Source organism: Cottoperca gobio, chromosome 1 (genome assembly GCF_900634415.1).
Source record: "Cottoperca gobio chromosome 1, fCotGob3.1, whole genome shotgun sequence".
Classification (NCBI taxonomy): Eukaryota; Metazoa; Chordata; class Actinopteri; order Perciformes; family Bovichtidae; genus Cottoperca; species Cottoperca gobio.
This window is the reverse complement of record NC_041355.1, coordinates 26,095,425-26,104,668: the sequence shown is the minus strand read 5'-3', so window position 1 is coordinate 26,104,668 and position 9,244 is coordinate 26,095,425. Positions and strand designations below refer to the sequence as shown.

General features: G+C 39.9%; 1 protein-coding gene across 1 annotated transcript; it reads left to right on the top strand.

Moving 5' to 3' along the window:
* Nucleotides 1-4,962: 4,962 nt before the first annotated feature.
* spcs3 (signal peptidase complex subunit 3) lies at nucleotides 4,963-9,176 on the top strand. Its single transcript, XM_029429348.1, has 5 exons — nucleotides 4,963-5,251; nucleotides 6,581-6,654; nucleotides 8,182-8,258; nucleotides 8,623-8,738; nucleotides 8,959-9,176. The coding sequence occupies exons 1-5, from the start codon at nucleotides 5,109-5,111 to the stop codon at nucleotides 9,089-9,091; spliced, it is 543 nt and encodes a 180-aa protein (XP_029285208.1). The 5' UTR covers nucleotides 4,963-5,108; the 3' UTR covers nucleotides 9,092-9,176.
* Nucleotides 9,177-9,244: the final 68 nt, after the last annotated feature.

Genomic DNA, 9,244 nt, shown 5'->3' with positions numbered 1-9,244 from the left:
ATGTCTTATGCGTGAATGGAAGGAAGCCACCTGTAGAAAGGACCAACAAGTCCTTCTTCGACAGGCCCGCGGGGAGGTGGCTGAAAAGCCTTGGTTGAGGAGTGTTCTGCCTGAGGAAATCAGGGATTTTCTCAACCTAGCAGATCGGTCTGCCTTCCAGTCAGCTCGCCAGCTCACCGTTCCTCCTGCTCCAGCACCTGACCCATTTCCAAGTACTCGCTCGACTTCAGTTCCCGCTGCTGGACCTCCGCGAACTCCCGGACCTCCGAGGACTCCCACCCCTGCTGCAGACCCCCGTCCCTGCTGCCGGACCACTGCAGATATCTGCTCCGGCTGCTGCCGGACCACTGCAGACCCCAGCTGTTCCCCAGCTGTTCCCCAGCTGCCCCTCGAGACCCCGGCCCCTGTGCTCCCTCTGTCCCTCGAGACCCCAGTCCCTGCAATTCCCTTGCCCCTCGAGACCCCAGTTCCTGTGCTCCCATCGCCTCTCGGGATCCACGTGTTCCCCTTGACTTGTAAGAAGAGAGAGGAAGAGAAGGAGGGGAGCAGGGAGGTGTCCCCCAGCAGTCTAAGCCTATAGCTGCATAACTAGGGGCTGATCCAAGGCAAACCTGAGCCAGCCCTAACTATAAGCTTTATCAAAAAGGGATATCTGTGACAGGGCCTTAAAGTAGGTCAAACTGTGGCAGCCTCAGTCTGAATTTCATGAAAGATAGGAGCCTAATTCACAATACTTAAATGTTGCAGTACTAAGTACAATTTCCCATTCATTTTAAAAGCAGTGGATTTTAACTTTAGCCCAGGGGTGGGGGACCTTTTTTCATCCTTCGAGGGCCATACTAATTATTGAACTCATAACCTCTGCAAACATTTAAGATACAGCCCATTCATTTCACCTTTCTTTTATGCTAAATGCAAAAAAGCAACTTTTGTCTTATCCATGTATCTTTCTGTTTTTATCAGAAATCAGCAATCCTTTTAGTCCCACAACGGGGAAATGTATCTTGTCACAGCAAAAGAACATATGGAGTAAAAAGGCAGTAAACAACAGTTAAATAGAATAAAAAATAATATAAGTACCAAGAGGTTGATAGAAAATAAAGTGAGTATTGCACATGGCAGTGATAATTGCACAGCAGTGGTGGAATAGTCTGTTCTTGGTGTGGTGGGCTACCTATCTATCTTTCCATGCTTTCATGTTTCGCAAATCACGAGTCTGGAGAGAGCTACTTGACGGGCCAAACTCCGCCGAAGAGTATTAACTTTATCCAAACGCACTCGTCCTTTCAGCTCATGCAGTTCGGCATGTTTTGTGCAGTAATGATTATTTTTAATCACCGCAAGTACAAACTAGACACACTGGCCTTTTACTTCCACAAAGAAATAATCGTTCGTCCATTTCTCCTGGAAAGTGCAACATTCCGAATCCCACTTTCTCTGTTTTACACTCGCCACGCTGCGTTCGCTGATGTTAATGACCGTCTTGTTTTTTGACATGACGTGACCACGTGATGACACGTTCCGCTCGTGTTGTGTTCAAGGACTTGGCCAGGAAAAACAGTCAGTCGCTCGTTTAAAATATTGCCGTCTAGTTTCTTTTGCTAGTGGATTTTTTTTGCGTGCGTTTTACGAATTACCTCGAGGGCCGGATCATGTTCCCCACCCCTGCTTTAACCTATCCATCCCCATCATTTCAGATATGGTAGAGGGATAAATTTCTAATCTAATATATTCCTATTTCAAATGTTTTCTCTGGCTGTGAAAAAGATTGACACTAACCTTGATTTGATCTGATGGCTTAATTGTCTATTTGGAGCTATAGGTTTTGAGTTGTGCATTCTTCATCGGGATGAAGGCAAAAACCAATGAAATGACATAACGATGAGGGAATCTATGCAAACGTTTCATAAAGAACAAAAATATTAATATTGTTATTATCTATCTATTAATTGATAGATATATTTATTATGCAATAAAACTTAATACAATGAAAATATAACGAAATCACGCTTTAACACTTCAGGTACTGACAAATAGCATCAAGCAGGAAGTTGACCCCAAAAAGCAAGAAGTCAGAGAAATGACACATGGTTTGGCTTGATTTTAATATAGGGGTATAACATTTGAAGGACTAGCATATTGTAGATGCAAATGATATACAAACATGTATGATATAATAGTGTAAAATGTTTCAGGTAAAATAGGACCATGTTAAAATACTATTCAAATAAAGTATAACGCTAGTGCATATTATAACCTGATGAAAATAGTCTTCACATCTATGTTAACACAAACCCACAGCTATGTAGCCTTCAGCCAACTTGTAAGTAGATAGAGTCTTTTTAATGATTTATGAACAGACTACAGATAGCTAGCATGCTAAACTCATTTATGCTAATCCCCCAAATTGTGTTTAATAGGACGTTATAATTTGGACACATTAGCCAAGGGAGACCATTATCTCAGCACAGGAATTGGCCAGCCTGACTTAATAACAAGTCCAGTAAAGCGAGGATTTCTGATGAGGAATATGGAATATCAGAAGCTAGCATTTCAATTTGCAAAGGCCAATGGCCTAAAAGGCTTATCAGGTATCCTAGATGTACTGAGCCATTTGTGGAACTGCAGGGACAGGGTTGAAGGATCATTTTGTGTTTGTGAAAGTATGATCCCCGTGCTTCGAGGTCACTGCAAATGAGAAAGGAAATAACACCACCCGACTCGCAATTCTCAACGCGGCATGGGAATATGGCCCTATCATGGTGATTTTCAATGGAAAGCAATTGTGCCATGAGTGTTGCTATATGGGGGTCCCAACAACACAGTGGTCAATGCCATGGACACTGGGTGGATCAATGTAGATGTGGTTCTGGACTGGGGAAGACAATTCATTACTTCCCAACCAAAAGATGACCCCCACCCACATGTCCTTCTCCTGAATGGGCACAGATTCCTTGTGCTTAATTTGGAGTTCTTGGAACTAATGAGACACACACAGCCACATCCGGCAGACAATATAACTGGAAGCTGGAGGGCCGTACCTTTACTGGGTAGAATTGTGGGCAGAGGCTGCAGTAGCATCTGTTTCTTTGATTGTTTCCAAAGGCCTGGAAAAGTGCAGCGCCACCAGATCCTAGCAACATAGTTGAGGTGAAAACGATCATTTTTGATGATCTCTTCACACTGGCTACCCACAATCGCCGTTCTAACAGCAAGCCAAAAAGATCCAAGCCTTCAAATTGTTACTTTACAAGTAAGAGACACCTTGAATATGTTAGAAGAAGAGCCAAGAAAACTGCAGATAATTTCCACAGCATTTGTGGAGTAAAGTACAGGGACAAAAAATACCTGAAAAAAGAAGAGGAGTGGATCTCTGTGGAGCCTGAAAAAAGTGGTAACGTCAGACGGGGAGGAGAATGGAATGATTGATTGAATCATACCTTTGCAAAGACTGCCTTTAAATGTGACACTGTGAAAATTCAAGATCCATGCTTGACTAAAGTACAAAGTTTACATGTTGATGTTGTTAAGATGAATACACTGTTGTTATCTCTACCAGGTGTAAATAGAATGAATAATAGAATATGTTTCGAAACATTTAGAAGAATTGATGGCCAGGTTGATGAATAGGCACCATTTCATAAAAGAAATCGGTGGACGGTTGATGGCGTGGGTGAATTGATACGTTGATGAATTTATGCTTTGTTGAACTGATGAATTTCATTCTATACAATTTGATTTTAAATACATTTTATATTTTGAAAACATGTTGTATTCTTTAACCCTTTTAAAGGGGACATATCATGAAAAACGCATTACATCAGTGCTTGTGCACATGCATTTAGTTATCTGGAGTGCCTACCAACCAAAACACTGTGAAATAAGACAACACAGTCAGTAAGAGCAGAATGGGCTTTTTCGGAGGCGGGCTTAATGAGACAGGCGCTGAAACAGAGCATTTCAGACAGAGGGTGAACATGTTTGTTTAGGCAGACAGTAAGAAAGATGATGTATTTAATTAATAAATGGGATGATACCAATGGCAAAATCTCATATAATACATGTTTCCAATAATTTATTTCATATTATATTTATATATATATATATATATATATATACGTATATATAGATAGATAGATAGATAGATACACACGCACACACATACACACTGTTACTGCCTGGCTCAAGGCCGGCAACAAAGCGGGAGGCCACACAGTTATAACAACCAAAAAAGGTTTATTAAACTAGCAAACATAAGCATGACAAAGCAACTAATGGGATGTGTAACCAGGTAGGTCATCAGTGGTGTTAGCAGTGTGTGGATGGGTGAAAATATAGTGTAATGTGTGTTGTAAGGTGCAACAAACCAAACAAAAGTACACACACACACACACACACACACACACACACACACACACACACACACACACACACACACACACTTAAAAGCAACAATGTTTTTTGAATTTGTTGTAAATAAAGTTATTGAAAAAAGAATGTACTTCTTCCGCTTACTCATCGCTCGTATTTAAATTATGTTTCCCCCTGTTGTTGCATCAAGTTTGCTGAAAGCAGCACAAAATCGGAAGTAGGGCGGGACTGTACATTGTTTTTAAAGACAAAACTTCCACTACAATGAGTTCAATATTTTTTTTTATTACAGCAGACTCCTTCTCCTTTCGAGATGCTTGTCCAAATTGTTGTTTGAGAATCACATTGCTTATTTTTTGTCCAAGATTTAAAGATTTAGATTTTACATTAGATTTTATTTTGAACATGTACACAACACGTGTACACAACTAAAATGTCATTTTGGAAGGAGAGTATTTTTTATACAAAATTATTCCTTTTATCTAACATTACTTTCGATGCCAAAAACACCCCAGCGTCTAAAACATAGATGTACAGTAAAGAGAACGGACGTGAGGGTGGTTTTATTTTGAAACGCATGAACGGGAACTACGTATTCATTCCGGTTCATTCCACGAAACCTGACATTTCCTTTTTGTACACAGTAGCTAGCAACCGTGCACAGACTGTGCGATACGTCTCTCATTGAATTACTGATATTCTTATCATATCATTGTAGTGGTAGCTGCTATTTAAAGATGAATACGGTTCTTTCGCGAGCTAACTCTTTGTTTGCCTTCTCCCTGAGCGTCATGGCGGCCTTAACTTTTGGCTGTTTCGTCACGACAGCGTTCAAAGACAGAAGGGTTCCTGTGGACATCCACGTCTCTAAAGTCATGCTGTAAGATCCGTCGTCTAGTATCATGTGTAACAGCTGTTGGCATTAACTTTACCTTACTATACTGTGTTATAGCTGTGTTTCATGTATTGCTGATGCTGTAACGCTCTTAACGTTGTAATGATCAGTTCAAAGACTAACGTTACTGATGCTAGGTGCTTTTAGATGCTACTTGTTTAAAGACACAGTTTGCAGGGCCTTCTGTTCTGGTCACAGTGCGATGTCTAACGCTACTGTGCGTATAACTCTCTGGTTGTGGGACTTTGATTTGGATAACGGTACATGACTACAGTTGTTGCAGGTTGTGTGCCAGAAGTGCTTCGAGTAATGAAGCAGTAATGAACTGCTTTATTGAACATCTCAATTTCTCTAATGAATTCAAGACATACAGCTACAGATAAAAAAAATCGAGCAAATATAGAAAACTGTCTGTATTGAGAGTTATCACTGAATCATATCATATTTTTCATATTTTTATTCTTGATCCTGGATTAGATCACTGAAGTGTTCATTTTACACAATACTGCATTTAGACAAACTATGTTGTATTGTTTGTGAAGACATAAAACCCGGATGCATGTAAAGGGAAAAAAAAGTTAATTTAACTAAAAATCTTTTTTTGTAAAATTAATTCATTGATGTTTGTACTAAATGTCAGGTATTATGCTGGCTCCTGAATTAAACATTTTCCAACGACACTCAGTTGTAACAAACTATCATACTAAATAACTATTTTATGTGATCAGAAAATCTGCAATCAAAAGTTTAGAAAAATGATTTCAGGAATGAAAACAGATCAGGAAACAGTAATTATAAAATGGATAACAGACTAGATTCTTTATTTTTGCAGTAAATACAAGTAATAATAGAATAATCTTAATATTAAAAGTTTGTGATTATGAAAATATGAACTAAAAGATAAATTAGTACTCTAAGGCTATAGCTGTTAAAATAACAAATTAACTGCATGTGTACAAAATGAATAATAGCTGCATTCCAAAGTGCACATGACACACTTTAGATGTTTAATATTTACTTAACTCACAGGTTATGTTTGGATTAAATAGACAATTTTCTGACTTTATATCAAAGCTGCTGTATGGAGCGACACAGTTAGAAGTAATGTCATGAACACAGTTTCTTTCTTTAACAATATCTCAAATCCGTGTTTTAATGCAGCTTCTCAAGGAGCCTCTTTTCTAAATGTTTTCACCAGCAGTCCTTCTTGCTGTGTTAACTTCCACTAGAGGTTGGAGGCAGGTTTTCCCTCAAATCTCTCACACTTCCTGTTTCCTCCTTCATCTCCCCTCTCTCTCTCTCTCCGTTTAACAGGAAGAACGTTGATGATTTCACAGGACCCAGAGAGCGCAGTGATCTGGGCTTCCTCACCTTTGACCTCTCATCTGATATCCTTTAAAATACTGCTAGACAAAATGACATGAACTGTAGTGAACAGTACAAGAAGAAAGAAATCTTTTTTGAGCTACAGCCAGCAGCCAGTGTCGGCCTCTTGTTTGCCACCTTCTAAAGTTGATTGAGTCTTATTTAGTGACATCTCATCATGAAATGAATAGTTGTTGTGGTAACACCAGGACCTACACAAGTTGTAAAAGTGTTTCGATATTAAACGTTTCAGGTCATGTGTATTCAAGAAGGCCCTGTTTTGTTTTCACCTATTTGGAACAGACATTTTTGAATGAATGCTTTTTAAAAATGTCCTGAAATATGGTAAGGGGTATTCTTTTAATCACCCAACAGGGTTCCCCTGGGTCGAGAGAATACGTTTTAAAAGGAGCTGTATGTATATAGTCATCCGGCAAGACGGAGACAGTGCTGCATACATTCAGACGTTTAGATCTTCATTGTTTTTAATACTCAAACTATGTAGAAAATAAGAATTCACAACTGTGTTTGTAGATGTGTTCAGCAGTGAGCTTCGTGCAGTTCTTGAGCATGTGTTGGCTGATGTTTTGCCCCACTTACCAACACAGTGAGCAGTTGCAGCCGTAGCAGTGGCTGTGTGTGACACACAACTCACAAAGGAGATTAAGGTTCAATACATAAGATATGGCAGAATTGAAACATTAAAACAATGAATTAACATCAACAGAGTGTGAAGAGGTAACAGTGTTGACGTATCTGTGTTGTCACTAGCTGCAGTCTTCCCTCAGAACTGAGGGAGAAGAAGTACAGCTGCTGACTCTGCAGACTCAGGGTCAACATCACATTCATGATCCCTGCACTCTTTCATAGTTTGTATCTTAGTGTAGTAGAGTGTGCAAGAGAGAGGGGTGACACAGATATTCTGTTAGCAGTTAGCACTGATTCAGTCGACTTCCCTTCGGATCGTCAAACTTACTGTCGCTGCTGTGACTCAGGTTAGACCCAGTGCTCCATCAGCCCGCTGTGACTGCCTGTGCTGGGATATTCGCCGTCCAAATCCGAGCTGCTCGCCGCACGCTCCCCTCTGGGGAAGCAGTATGAAACAAAAACAAGAGTCGTTCCCTCGTCTCTGCCGCCTGGACCCAAGCAACATACAAACTATCAAAACATAACGTTACACGGAGCGTACAGCCCCCAGTGCCACAGGAAACACAGATATCTAAGATTCACATAAAGATTGCAGTGATATTCAGACCGACTCGAGTTTTAGAAGTCTGCTGTACCTGACTGACAGACAGACAAAATACTCTATAACTTAGAATACAATAAAACTATTTTAATCAACCGTTTATCTGATAATTTCTGCCTCCATACTAATAGAGCTGAGCTAAGATTAATGAATCTTTATTTTTGCTGATCCAAACTTGCCACTTAATGCCACTTAATAAACTCAACAGCAATTTATCTAAATCAGTTAGTCCACAGATCTCACTGAGCAGGTCTCATCACTACGTTCAGGCAAATCTCTGTTGTTCCTTAACTCTTCCTACATTTGCAGCCAATCTTTGACTGGAACGTTAAACAGCTGTTTCTCTATCTGTCTGCTGAGTACGCCACAAAGAGCAATGTAAGTCACACACACACATACACACACACTCATACACTCTCTGTCTGCTGAGTACGCCACAAAGAGCAATGTAAGTCAACACTTGCTGTGTTAGTGTTGTGTTTTGAAGAGGCTTTGCATAGTGACATACTGTAATGAATAATGCATACAAAATGAAGCACAAAAATCTTAAAGTCTTCAATATTAATCCACAATCCAGTGTAAAATGCATGTTTTGTACTGTAGATAAAAAGGGCCAACATTCCAAAATGTAATTCAAGATAATGCAATCCAGTGCAACAGCTCTGTCAACTATTGTATTGTTACAAAGCTCAGAATATAAATGTTTTTGTGCGTCACAATAATTGTTTTCTGTGTGTTTCAGTCTCTGAACCAGGTGGTGCTGTGGGATAAGATCGTCCTTCGCGGTGAAAACACCAAACTGAACCTCAGAGAAATGAAGTCCAAATACTTTTTCTTTGATGATGGAAACGGACTCAGGTTAGACACACACACACACACACACACACTCACACACTATTTAAAAAGAAATATTCTCTCCGTCATCAGGTGCTAAGACGTTTGACCAGACATAGAGCTTATATTAATGCTCTGTTAATTACCTTTCAAATTTCGCAATTTTTAACAGTGCATGAATACCATTCTAAAGTTCACACATGTCATGTAATGTGACTGACTGAAATGTGCGTCTCGTCTCCAGGGCTAATAAGAACATCACTCTGACGCTGTCATGGAACGTTGTTCCCAACGCTGGGATCCTGCCTCTGGTGGCTGGAAGTGGACAAGTCAGCCTCCCTTTCCCAGAGGCGTACGAGACCACCAAGAGCTATTAGACGGACAGAAACACAAACTGCACACACACTGGTGTTTCTTCATAGATGTAAATGAACTTGTTTGTAATAAAAGTTAAGATTGGAACATCTGTGTTTTTGTAAGGATTTAAAAGAAGCAAATGGTCACAAAAAATACATGTTCTCACTTATCCG